Source organism: Petaurus breviceps, unplaced genomic scaffold (assembly GCF_028583685.1).
Source record: "Petaurus breviceps papuanus isolate PSGF00001 unplaced genomic scaffold, PetGlider_PUasm1.0 84, whole genome shotgun sequence".
Lineage (NCBI taxonomy): Eukaryota > Metazoa > Chordata > Mammalia > Diprotodontia > Petauridae > Petaurus > Petaurus breviceps.
Genome location: NW_027186645.1, coordinates 142,897 through 156,473, shown reverse-complemented (window position 1 = coordinate 156,473; position 13,577 = coordinate 142,897). Strand labels below are relative to the sequence as shown.

At 39.8% G+C, this 13,577-nt stretch overlaps 1 protein-coding gene across 1 annotated transcript in view; it reads left to right on the top strand.

The window, feature by feature from the left end:
- Positions 1 to 8,541, top strand: part of PUS7 (pseudouridine synthase 7) — a 56,447-nt gene extending 47,906 nt beyond the window's left edge. The window contains exon 16 of the mRNA XM_069106966.1: positions 5,747 to 8,541. Within this exon, the coding sequence (XP_068963067.1) occupies positions 5,747 to 5,883 (137 nt within the window). The 3' untranslated portion in view covers positions 5,884 to 8,541. The remainder of the gene's footprint in view (positions 1 to 5,746) is intronic.
- Positions 8,542 to 13,577: the final 5,036 nt, after the last annotated feature.

The window sequence follows — 13,577 nt, the reverse complement described above, 5'->3', positions numbered from 1 at the left end:
GGGGGAGGGGAAAGATTATTGAGGTTTCAAGTCTTATAGAGAAAGCAGGAGGAAAAGAGATAAAAGATGGAGGAGTTGGCCTTGGCAAAGGGAAGGGCTACCTCATAGTTAGAGATTGTGGGAAAGGAGAGATGAGTGGAATGGAAGAAGAGAGAGCTTGTGTTCAATGGCTTCAATTTTTTTTTTTCAAAAAATAAGAGGAAAGGTCTTTAGCTGAGAGAGAAGAAAGTTGGGGAAATATAGAAGACTTGAGTGAAGAGAACGTTTGAAAAAGCTTTTTCGGGGAATGAGGGAATCGGGGAAGAAGAGAAGAATTGTCTTGCTGTAGTGAGGGCCCATTTGAAGTCAGATAGTATCAGTTTATTCCTCTGGTTCCATTCAGTATGCCATGAGGAGGAGCAGAGGAGGCAAATGGTAGGAGTAATTCAGGGCTGAGGTTTGAAGAGGAGATAGGATAAAGGAGTGAGGGATTTAAGCATAAAGGAAAGTGTTGAATTGAACGGGTCAACTACATGTTCAAGATTAGTAAGTCAGAGCAGAGGTAATGTCTTGAAAAGGAGCTAAGTGGGGGGACTTGCGATTGAAGATCCCAGTGAGGACAAAGAGTGGTTTTGGGGTGAGTGAGACATAACAAAAGACAGAATTAGGGTCAGAAAAAGGAGTGTTAGAGTTTTTCATTAGGGAGGAGTTACACTTCTAAGTAATAGTGTCATCCAGTATGTGACCATCCCCATCTGTGGTTGGGGTGGAGTAAAGCAGTAGGTCATAGAGAATGAAGAATTGAGAGCTTACTGTGGGTAAGGGAACATAATATGGAAGCTGAAATCATATAGTATGAGGGAAAGGAGAGCAAAATGGTGGGTCAGGTGCTGACCTCCCTGAAGGCTAGTTTGGATGGAGAATTAAGATACTGTGAACTTCACAGAAGAGAGTGCTCAGTGATATGATGGTGGTAAAAAGGTCTGAAGGCGCCGGTGGGGATAAAGAAAACGTTCTCACTCCCTCTCCTAGACAAATCCAGGGTTATCGGTTGAAAGAAGAGTCCGGCCATTTTGGAAACAGTTTGGAATTGTACAAGAAAAGATTCAACATTCTTACTACCTTTTGACTTAGCAATATGAGTACTAGGTTTATACCCAGGGAGTTTGACAGAAAGAAAATACCTTTCTATATAAAGAGTCAATAATGGCACTACTTGTAACAGCAAAAGGTTGGAAACTATTTTCCTAGTGATTAGAAAAGGACTGACTAGTTGGTGATATATGACTTAAGCTGACCTAGTGGGTAGAGAGCCAAAAAGTGGGTAGAGAGTGAGAAAGACCTGTGTTTGAATACTGCCTTGGTGCTCACTACGTACCTTATGTAAAAAGCTGATGATCATGGGACCTGCCTCATAGGGTTGTTGTGAGGGTTCCATGAGATAACATTTAAAGTACTTTGCAAACTTGAAAGTACTCTGTAAATTGTATTATCATTATAAACCATAAGGAACAATGTAAGAAAATTCAAAGAAATATGGGAAGGCTTGATTTAAATGATATAAATTGAAAGAGACCAAATCAAAAGACCAATAAATTATATACTTACTTCGTCTGAACCTGATTTCGTCTGCATAGGAACTTCTGGCAAAAAACTCACTTTGCAGGTACCAATCAGCAGTTATTGTGCATCTTCAAAGTCCCAAGGACCTGAGAATAATAAGTTAGGTGATTTGCTAGGGTCATACAGCCAGTATGTGTCATAGTCGAGACTTAAACCTAGGTCTTCCTAACTCTGATGCCAACTCCTGCCTCCCCATACATTTAATATTCTTGTTATGGCTTTGTAAATGAAAACTGCATATAGCAGCAACCCCATTGGCATACCCAGGATGGCTACTAGCACAAGTTCTTAGATCTGCTTTACTAGGAAAGATAGCTGTTCAAGAGGTCAGCAGTCTTTTTTAATTTAATTCATTAGTTCAGGGGAAGAGTCAGCACCTTGAACTTGAACAGAGAAAATCCAAACAAAGAAAATATAGAAATACGAGAGAAATATTAAGACCAACAGACACATCCAACTGTCTGACCAAGGCAATACATACATAGTTACCAGAGAGAGACGTACCAACATCTGGGTTTTTCAAGGCAGGGGGCTCTTTAACAGCTACCCAGAGTCTCATCTGGTCAAATCACAAGAACACTTCTCTAATGAGTGAGCCCCAAAGCAAAATGCTAATCAGAGAGAGAGAGAGAGAGAGTGTGTGTGTGTGTGTGTGTATGTGTTGGGAAAGATCTTAGATCCCATTAAACAGTAATAATAATAATAGCACCCACATCTAATAAACAGCATCAATACTAGCATTGAATACAAAGCACTCTCTTTCTTTTAACAAATAGCAGTCTGAAAAAGTGTAGTTAAACCTCTCAATACCCCTGTTGCAGTTACTCTTTGTGACTTGGGGCAAGTCACTTAATGTGTCTTGACATAATTTCTCATTCACAAAATTTAGGAGTTGAACCACAGGAATTTCACAGAATTGCAGCCTTTTAAGAATCTCATTGGCCATGTAGTCAAACCTCTCCTGCAACAACATCCCAGACAAATGGTCATCTGGGTTCTGCCTGAAGACCTCCAGTGAGAGGATAACTCTGAGCATCCCCCCACCTCCACCCCTAGCTCCAAGGCAGCCTGTCCATTTTTTTGGATTAGGAAGTTTTTTCCTCATCAAGCCTAATTTGGTCTCTGCATATTCCACCCATTGCCACTGATTCTACTCCTGAAGCCAAACAAAATAAGTCTAATCCCTCTGACACACGGTAGCCCTTCAGGTATGGGAAGAGAGTTAGCATGTCCCCCCAGTCTCATCTTCTCCGGAATAAGCATCTCTTTCCTTCAACGTGGCCTCATATGACATGAACTAAGACCCCTTCCTCTTTCTCATTGACCTCCTGTGGGTATTCTCCAGTTTATCATTGTCCTTAAACTGTATTGCACAGAACCCAACATAATACTCTAGATATGGTCTGACCAAGGCAGGGAGCAGAAGAACTCTCACCATTCTAAAAGTTATGCTTCACTTAATGCGGCCCAGAATTTTTTTTTTTTAATTTTGAGGTAATCAGGATTAAGTGCCCAGGGTTACACAGCTAATAAGTGTCAAGTGTCTGAGGCTGGACTTGAACTCAGGTCCTCCAGACTGTAGGGCAGGTGCTCTATCCACTGCACCACCTAGCTGCCCCACCAGAATTTTTTTTTCTTTTTCTTTTTTGGTGCTGTATCATACTGCTGACTTGTTGGATGTGCAATCGACTAAAACCCTTAGATCATTTTCATACAAATTACTGTCTACCCATTCTCTCCCAAAATTTGGAAGTTTTTTTTTTAACTAAAGAGTAATAAGACTTTTACATTTACACCTCCAATGAATTTCATCTTATTGGATCCGGCCAGTGCTGTACCCTATCACTTGTTGGTGCCTCACTCTGTCAGCCTTCCCAGCCTTGTGTCTCCTGCTTATTTGATCAGCTTGTCATCTATGCCTTTATCCAAATGATTGATAAAAAGTGTTAAGCAGCACAGGGCTGAGCATAGACTCCTGGGGCACTTCACTGGAGCCCACCTGCCAGCACAATGTTCTGCAAGTCTGGCCGTTTGTCACCAGAGTGCAGAATCCCTCTCTGAGGGCCCTTGCAGTTCTAAATCAAGGAGCTTTGCTCAAATTCTTTTCCTCTTACCAACATCCCCTTTTTAGCTCTCTATGTTGGTGGCTTAAGGCTTTTAATTTTAGGTTTCTACTTTACACCTTCTCTGCTTACAGTCTGGCTATGCTGGATACAGAATGTCTCTATTAGAACCCCTGTTTATATTAAAACTTTAACATTTACAAAGCCTTTTCCCTTGGTGACCCTCATGCCATAGCAGAGTTATCCTTATTTTATGGATGGGGAGACAGAGGCTCAGGGAAGTTAATTAACTTGACATTAGTCATACATTATTGGAGCCAGGACTTGAATGCAGGTCTTTTCACACCCAAGTCCCTGGCTGTTTCCACTCTCCTAAGCTGCCTCTCAGTGTCATGGTTACCTTCCTTAAAATGGTGCCTCTCCTTTCTCCATGCCAAGTTTAGAAAGTGTCTGTGAAATGATCAAGATGTCTCCTGCTTTTGTCAGCCTGTGTGATAGCTTCTCTTCTGCAGTTTTCTATTTTGATGTCATAATTCTGGCCAGACATCAGTAACTGAAACACAGAATTGATTTAGTGATTTTTTTTCTAGATTTGTACGATTTTCTTTCATACACTAAATGGCAAATCCCTCTCTGAATGAGTGATCCTCAGGTCAAGCTACATATTATACGATGGAGCGAAGAGGACAATGAACCCATGTGCAAAACTTGTGCCTTATATCCAGATAAGATTTCTTGAAGGATATTATTTACAGCTGAACGAGGCCTCAAGAGGGCTTAAAATGTAGATAATGCAAATTTCAGAGTCAGAGTTGATTGCAACTTATTGGGACGTTTAAGCATGTAACAATTCTGAAAATGGCTTTCCCACATTTCCCCTTTTACGTGGGATGAATCCATTTTCTGAAGTGTGCCAGCCAGCTGTATTTGCTGTTCCAGGGCTTCTGAAGCAGTGGAGCAGAAGTAAAGTTATCTTTTACCACCACTCCTAGATCTGTATTTTAGAATCTTTGAGCGGTGGGAGGCTTAGGAACGCAAGTTTTCAGAGTTGGATTTGCCAAAGCCTGGAATGTTTGCTGCTTGTGCTACTAAACAAAAAGATGCAAAAGCATTTTATCTATGATGGAGTCATTTGGACCCAGGTGCGTGCTTATCTAGATGAAGTCACCATTTTGAAAATAGGGGGCTCTTTTCTGGTGGTTTAGAAACACAAAGCAAAAAATAGTGATGAGTGCCAAGTATGGGGAATAATAAGCGATTGATGTGGGTGTGAATATCACTGGGAAGCTCTTTCTCCATCTTTATACTGCTTAGCCATTAGCTCATAATGGGCCGTCATGGCAAAACAAAGAACAAAGTTGCCATAGTATGTTCACGGACCAAGTTTCTGATTTAACTCATAACACTCTTGAGTCAGAATCTCCACAACATCCTGTAAGTATAGTCAGCAGGGTCATATTCTCTCAGGGCCTTTTGTTCAGTACTTCATGTGTGAGGGCAGCTTGCATCTCTGAGTTGGACCAGTAGGCAGTTGTTTGGAATGAACACAAAACCCAGTGAGAAAGGAGTTGAGTAGCATCGGACAAATAAGTGATACAGGAGGTAGAATTCTATCTACCCTAGAAAGCAACAGGTGTTTGTGGGAGGTCAGGAACACAGGTTTTCAATTTCTTGACATCAAAATTTACTCTCTTTGAACCTCTCCCTTTTGAATTAATTTTTTGTTTTTTTGTTATGCCCCAGTTAAAAGAAAAACTTATTTCACTTAAAGATCATCTTCACACTCTTGTTTTCTACTTATTCCGTGATCTTCTGGCACTATAAGGTGCCAAGAAAGTTCAGAGGTAGAATTACTGTAGATACTTACCTAAGAGTATACATTTACAGATCTCTTCTCCATGCTTCTCTTTCATACAGAAGCACCAGAGGGCTGCCCCAGTACAATAAGGCATTCTGATGGTTGGAAGAGTAGGGAATGGCTACCATTTTTTGTTTGTCTGTGTGTAGAGATTATATGACCCTCCAGCTCATTTACAGCTGCCTTTGTTTGCCTGACTCTTCTCTTCTTTCTTGGGTAACAGAAGGCAAATACAGGGCCCTGAAGATGGATTTCTCACTCCCTCCTTCCACATATGCAACAATGGCCATTCGAGAAGTACTAAAAATGGATACGAGTATCAAGAACCAGACACAGCTGAATACTACTTGGCTCCGCTGATGTTCTCTCTGAAGATCCAAATGTGGGGGAAAGTGGCAGCAGCCTGGCTCACTGTGCAAATCCCATGTGGGTTTTGATCATTTGTAGCAAAAGACTGTTTGTATTTTTTTTAAGATTTTATTAGCTTTAAATCAATAATTTGCAATGTTTGTACAAATGTACAAATTCTGGAGATCCTAACTAAAATTGAAAACAAAAAATTGGTTGGTTTATTTTGTGTGTGTGTGTGTGTCTTTACAACACACACATACATACACACTCATACTGATACACAGACATCCGAGAGGAGTAGTCAGTAAACCCACAAACACTTATTAAGTGCTTCCTGTATACCAGGCATTGTGTCTAACCCTTGGAGTACAAAGAAAGGCAAAAATGAAGAGTCCCTACCTTCAGGAGTTTAGATAAAAACAAGGGAGACAACATGTCAGTAAGTAGTTAACCACAAGGATTCATACAGAGTAGAAGGAAGGCTTAGAGGGGGAAGACAAGTGACTGGCCTCTTGAATCTTGAAAGAAACCAGTAATGAGGAAGGAAAAAGTATTATAGGCATGGGGGGAAGAGCACTGCTGTCTGAGGAATAGTGAGTCTGATGCTGGTCTCAGAATCAAGAAGACCTTCATTTTTCTTTCAGAGCCAAGATCAGGTGCCGTTCCCACCTTTCGAGCCTCCCTCCACCCACCCATGTCCATCCTCCACCCCCCAAGTACTCTGAAGTCCAGTGTCAATGACCTTGCTGGGTCTCCAGATCTTCCTTTTCCTGACTCTGGGTGTTTTCACTGACTGTCCCCCATGCCTGGAATGTTCTCCATCCTTATCCCCATCCACCTCCTGGCTTCTTTCAAGTCTTATCTAAAAATCCCACCTTCTATGGAAAGCCTTTCCTGAACCTCCTTAATTCTAGTGCCTTCTCTCTGTTAATTATCTCCAATTTACCCTATATATATCTTGTTTGGAGATGATTATTTGTATCTTGTCTTCCCTTAGACTGTGAGCCCCTTGAGGACAGGGCTTGTCTTTGTCTATTTTTGTATCCGCACAGTGACTGGCACACAGTAGGTAGGCACTTCATGTTTATTGCCTGACTGAATAGAGACATGGTTTCCAGCCCCACCCTGGTATGTACTGGCTGTGTCACCCAGAGCAAGCCCCATAACTTCTCAGTGCCCTCTGACAACTCTCTGCAGACACTTTAATTTTAGAATAGTTACTGTTGGTAGAGGAGGTTTCCTTGCAGAGAGTTCCATGCATAGATGAAATTACTGGTCTGGATGGGACAAAAAGGTAAAATGGCAGTTATATTCGGTTTCAGTAAGAGAAATTGTCTTGGATTAAGTTAGTGATTTTAGGGATTTAGTATTTCCTTAAAGAAACAGCAAGGATTTTTACTACCCATAGGAGTTGAAAACATTTAAGTACCAGAAGCAATAAAGTGAAGAACTATTTAGACTGTTTGTAATGACAACTAACACAGGTGGGATACATGAAGAATGAGTCCAAAGTCCCTCATCCCCTGTAATTCGAGAGGCTTTACACATAAAATATAAATTCATTTGTATTTAAGTCACAATGAATGACCCTTGGGAAGTGTTAAGTACAGCAATGATTCCATCATCTAGAATCACCTGTTTGTCAAAAGTCAAGTAAGGTTCAGCAGACAAGTAAGACATTTTCAGCATAAAGGGCTTTTGAATCACTCCTTATTTGTACAAAAGCTTCTGTAACAGTATGCTAGAGAATTCTACAGTGACAGGGCTTTTTTTTTGGAGGGGGGAAGGCAGGGCATTTTGGGTTAAGTGACTTGCCCAAAGTCACACGTCTAGTAAGTGTTAAGTGTTTGAGGCGGGATTTGAGCTCAGGTCCTCCTGACTCCAGGGCTGGTGCTCTATTCACTGTGCCACCTAGCCACCCCATGACTGGTCTTTTTAGCTTGATGTAAATGGGTAGCTGTTTTTTTTTTTTTTACAAGTTTAAGGTAAAATTTTTATAACAGGTATTTTTATGTTGAGGAATCTTTCCCTAGAGACAGGTACTTTTAGAAAGATAAAGGGTGGGAAAGGTAGAAAAAACTAGAAATACCAAGAGTCCATACCAACGGTTGTATTTTTGGTCACCAGTGACTTTGATGTTGCCATGGCTGGCAATGGAAAATAACATGTTTTCTGACATGAAAAGACACGAAGGAATAAATTAGCTGTGCTAGCATCATGTTGCATTTATGTTCCAGTTTGATTTTTCTGTCATTTCTAAAATTAAGCAAATGGGTCAATGCCTGTTTCTTTTTCAGTTGTGTTAATGAACCATGTGATTAACTGAAATGGAGTATGGATGAGAAGTTTGTGTGCTATATAATGACAGGGAAATGGGCTCTATGATTTTATGTTTGTTGAAGTAAATTGAAGGTCTCTTTTGTTCCTGCCCCCCCAATAATGAGCACATGATGAGAAATCAGTGAAGCAAAAATACCTCGTGTTGAACTATCTTTGTTATCTTTGTTTCCTTTTTGGAAAATCTGTTGTCCTGAAGAGTTCAGACTGCACTTAGCAATGATAACAGGTTTTCCTTCCTTCTTTGGACTTACTAATCAAGTATTTATCTATAGTAATAGCCTATGATTTTCTAGCTTAACAACAATAAAAACTAACATTTAAATAGCACCTACTATGTGCCAGGCCACTTTGTGGCCTTTGCAATTATCTCATTTGTTCTTCACTGCAACCCTGGGAGGTAGATGCTGCTATTATCCTCATTTTACAGATGAGTAAACTGAGACAAACAGAGGTTAAGTAACTTTCTCAGGGTCACATAGCTAGGAAGTATCTGATGTCACATTTGAACTCAAGTCTTCCTGATTCCAGACCCATTTCTATCCACTATAATGCCTAGCTCCCCATATGCCCTGCTTTTCACAGATTGCAAAGTATTTTGCTCAAAACCATTCTACAAAAGACGTAGTACAAGTATTTATTCCCATTTTGCAGATGGAGAACTAAAGTGCAGAAAAATTATGCAACAACCATGGTCACGTAGCTAAGCAGAAAAGTCAAGCCTGTTTCCCTAGCTGGCTCACCTTCTGACTCTGGGTCCATTGTTCATTACACTGTATTTTAACTTTGGGGTTCTCTTAGCTGTATCGTCTAAAAGAACTTAAGTATTTTATCTATAGTAAAATGTGTCAGTACTCATGCAAATCTAAATTTGTAGGGAAGGAAATTAAGAATCTAAGGCAGTCTTAACATTTTTTTGTGAGGATATAAATATATGTATACACATGTATGTATATGTGCATATGTGTGCACAGACATGTACGCATGTTTACATAACATTTAAGTATGTGTATACCCATACAGAGTAGAATCTGTACCTCCATAAAATGAAATCATACATTTACTTGGACCTACTTGGAGACCAAGTAGTATATGATCCTTTGGTCCCCAAGCAAGACCAAGTAACTATGATCTCATTTTATGGTGGTATGAAATAATGAATAGCTTATTCTACTCTAATCGCTGCTGATACATAATAATTCAGGTCATACCCTACATGCTACCATTAACCTTAGGAACTTGGGAACAAATCATAGAAAACAGGACAAAGGGAAGATGAGACAAATCAACAAAGCCCATAGGTAAGTATAGATTTTTGTGTGGTTCTCTATCATCCTTTCTAATAAAGGAAAATTTACATTGATCAAGTAGATTTTTCTGGTGACTGGTCAAAGGTGACTGAAATACCGTTAAATCCCCATTTATGGGGCAGATCAACTTCATTTGATGCATTATTAATGCATATGTTTTTGAGAGGTTTTTGGCCTGGACCTGTGGTTTTATTTGAGGAACTTCTCAAGTGGTAACTTCCTTCACCAGTGCAGATTGGGGACTCATCAGGAATTTGCATCCTAAGAAAGTTGTGGAGTCACAGAGAAGTTAAGTGAGTGAGTTGCCCATGGTCACCCAGGCAGTATGCCTTAGAGGTAGGACTTGAACCCAGGTCATTCTGACTGAGGACAGCCTTTTATCCACTAACACATGCTGCAGCTTCTGGGTGTAGTGTACGGTTAGTCTCTATATAGAGCTCACCCAGATGATTCAGGATACAGTTTAGAAGTTCTTCCTAGTTACTGTTCAGTTATCGTTCATTCAGCTACCATACTCCCATAAAGGAGACTTTGAGCCATAAATTTTTTTTTTAAGCGATTTGTCCTGTCTTCCTTGTTTCCTATCTAACTTTCATCTTCCTTTGTTTCGTTTGAGTAGGCAAACAAATTTCCAGACTCATGAGCTAGGCAGCCTTGAGAAGGAGTGAAAGCTTAACAGCTAATCTTTATGAAATCATGTGTAAACTAGCTTATATAAAGCCCACAATGCAACAGTCCAGAGTGAGAATCCAAGCCAGGTCTTGATTTCCATGGCAAGTGAGGCTTGTGAAGCATAGGAATGTCATCAGTTGAGAACAGGAGCTGAATAGGGTGGAGATCATTACTGAGCAGTAATGACTGAGAAAGGCAAAAGGCTTTTAGTTCACGTGGGGCTGCTTTCTTTCTTTCCTTGGAACAACTCCAACTACAACCAGTTAGCATTGCTTTCACACAAACGGTGACTGTGTGGAGAACAATACCCCCACTTTCTTCTCAGACTGACACCCACCCACCCACCCCTGTTCTTTCTAGGCCAGGCTAATCAGTTTTCTACATTCTTTACTTACTATTCACAAAGACCATTTTTAACATGTGCAATCTTCCCCTGCCCCATTCAGACCCGGACACATGAGCCATCTAATTTTCACTACAGTAAAGTTTTTGTTTAAATGACATTGTTCACCTTGTTTAATCAACTCACCTACCATATTAATTTTATGAATAATGAATGAGTTTACTGTGTGTGTGTGTTTTTTTTTTTTTAGTTTAAAGCAAAGGCATTTACTGGGATGGCTTAAGAATAATACTAATAATGCCTAGAGTTCACTTTCCCACAACAACACACATTATCAATGAGAAGAATGGGTACACACATAGAGTTGCCTGGTTTTGAGGCAACATGGGACAAGGCAACTCACGTCTTCAGCACTGGAGGGCCCCCATGTTCCTTCTTACCGGCTGGTGTTCTCCAGCTGTTTTGGCCAGGGTGCAGCATCTATCCTAGATAGATTCCTAGATTACCTTACCTAGGCTTGGTCCTCTCTGAAATTTGACTCCTCCCAACTTCCAGGGCTAATTCTCTCTTCTGCTGCCAGAAGTCACACTCAGAACCTTAACACTGCCTCTCCTGACTAGAGCCGACAAACTTGACAAAAAAAATTTTCACTGTGTATTTTTCTGATGTTATCGTGATAAAGCATTACTCTAGATTGATGAATTACTCTAGATTGGTGACCAGATGCTACTTTATTTTCCTGTCCCCAGAAACTCAAAAGTTATCTACTAAGGCAGGGACAAGTGATGGCCTACACTGATGAAGGGAGCACTACCACCAATTAAATCGCATATTCTCTAAATACAAAGTACTGTGGGATTTAATGGCATTTTCCCAGTCCTATGCTATGTGGTAGAAGGAACTCTGGACTTGGGGTCAAGAGGTCCACCTTTCCACTGTGACGTTAGTAGTGACCATGCAGATTTCCTTACCTTGAACTTCAGTTTCCTCATCTGCAAAATGGGGATAATATAGAATCAGTACCTCAGAGGAGGAAGGGACCTTAGATGTTGTCTATTCCAATCCATACCTACATAAGAATTCCCTCTAGAATATCTTTGATAAGTAATCATCTAGTCATCTACTTTGAACATCTCTAGTGAGGGCACCCCCTACCTCCTATAGCACTTTCCACTTTTGAATAACTTTAATTGTTTGGAATTTTCTTACATCAAACCTAAACATGACGTTTGGCAAACTCACAGGATTCTTACAAGGAATGCATCTTTTAAACCTCACAATGCCATTATAAGCTGCTAGTAAGGACCAAAAAACTTAAGGTAAAGGTATATTTTAAAACTATTGCTTTCTAGGGCACACTAAAAATTTTCACTTTTCCCCCAGTAAAATTAGATTTACTGGTAACTCTTAATTATCTGTGCTAATAGAAGGGAGCATTAGTCCAGATAAACTTACAATGAACAATGGAAATATACATAATTTGTGTGTATATGTAAAGCTTCATAATGCAATAAATTAACTTTTTTGCTACATATTTACTTTTCTAATTACTTTTGCTTACACAGATATTGAAATGAGTTTGTATTTCCTAAGCACATACCAATTAAATGGATGAGGCAGCTAACCCAAAAATATTATGGGTAGGCTCTCTGACTCCCCATCATTCTTCCTTTTTCAAGGATTTCAGTACTTAGCTCATTCCTCTTGCCCTTATACTAAGGGATGCCGTTATACAAGTTGACATTTCCTCAATCACCCTCACTTCCCAGTTCATCAATTTCCACTGCCTGTCTGACCTAATCCTTCCTTGTACCTCACTCTCCCACAGGAATCACCACCATTGCCAGTTATTCTATTTTTGTTATAAAGAAATCTGAAATTCTTTCCTTTGACCATATCATCTTATTCCACCCCTTTACACACCTCACTCCTCCAAAACCTGCCCTCCACACCTTTTACCCTGCAGTGTTGTGCCAGGCTGTCGCTCCTGCTCTGGCTTCATTTTCCGTCCTTCACAACTTTGGCCCTATGGTTACTTAGTCCAACCACACACTGTCTTCTACTCTTAAATTCCTTGCTCCCTTATTCTATCACTGCGTATGACTTACTATCCCCATGATGCTGCCGAATGATACCAGAGGAAGTGACATAATCCACATTAGTCAGGGTGGTTAGAATTAGATGTACCAACAGTATCAGTACAAAGGTCTGTAAGGTATTGCAGTTTTTACATCTTTCCAAAAATCTTCAATGGCATGTTAAACTCAAAAAGGCTTCAATTAACCTGCTAAGGATTGTGGAATCATACATTTCATGGGATTATCCAAAATAGAAATCTATGAATGACTAAAGATTTACAAATGTGATTATGTCAAGATTGAAAAACAGAATGGTCCTGAATGATAATACCTGTATTGCAAAATCTCACAGTAAATATCGTGAAATCTCATGGTAAATCTCCATGGAGGCCTTGACCCATGAGAGTTATACTTTTGGCAAGCACTCCAAAGCTGTGAACAACTTCCTGTGGCCCTTCAAATTAATTTTCTCCATGGGTGGATAGGAAAAAAAGAATGAATATTTTGTGAAAAGTGGAGATGCTGGTAACAGGAAAGTCCAGATGAACAGACTTATTAGAGGAATGAACTAAAAGTGATTACTGTGGTTATTTTTCTAATGGTCAGTAAAATGCCTGTGATTTTAAAAATAGGAGAAAATGGCAAGAAATATGTTGAAAAATATGGATTAGGAAAAACAGGTCAAAGACCAACAAGTTACACAGAAACTATAGCCTATATATCATGAATACTTAATTCAAGATGAGAATAAATAGGTAGGCACTCAGTATGGAGACCACCAAATAACATCACAAAAAAATGAGATAGATTACATTCTAACAGACAAGAAAATGCTCATTACAAATGTGGGTATCACATTTGTTAAAGCAAAGATCAAAATTAGTATGAAACTAGAAGAATGAAAATAAGAAGATAGAGTGTGCAGCTGAAACAACTCAATCTTTACCTGTTCAAACAAGTTAT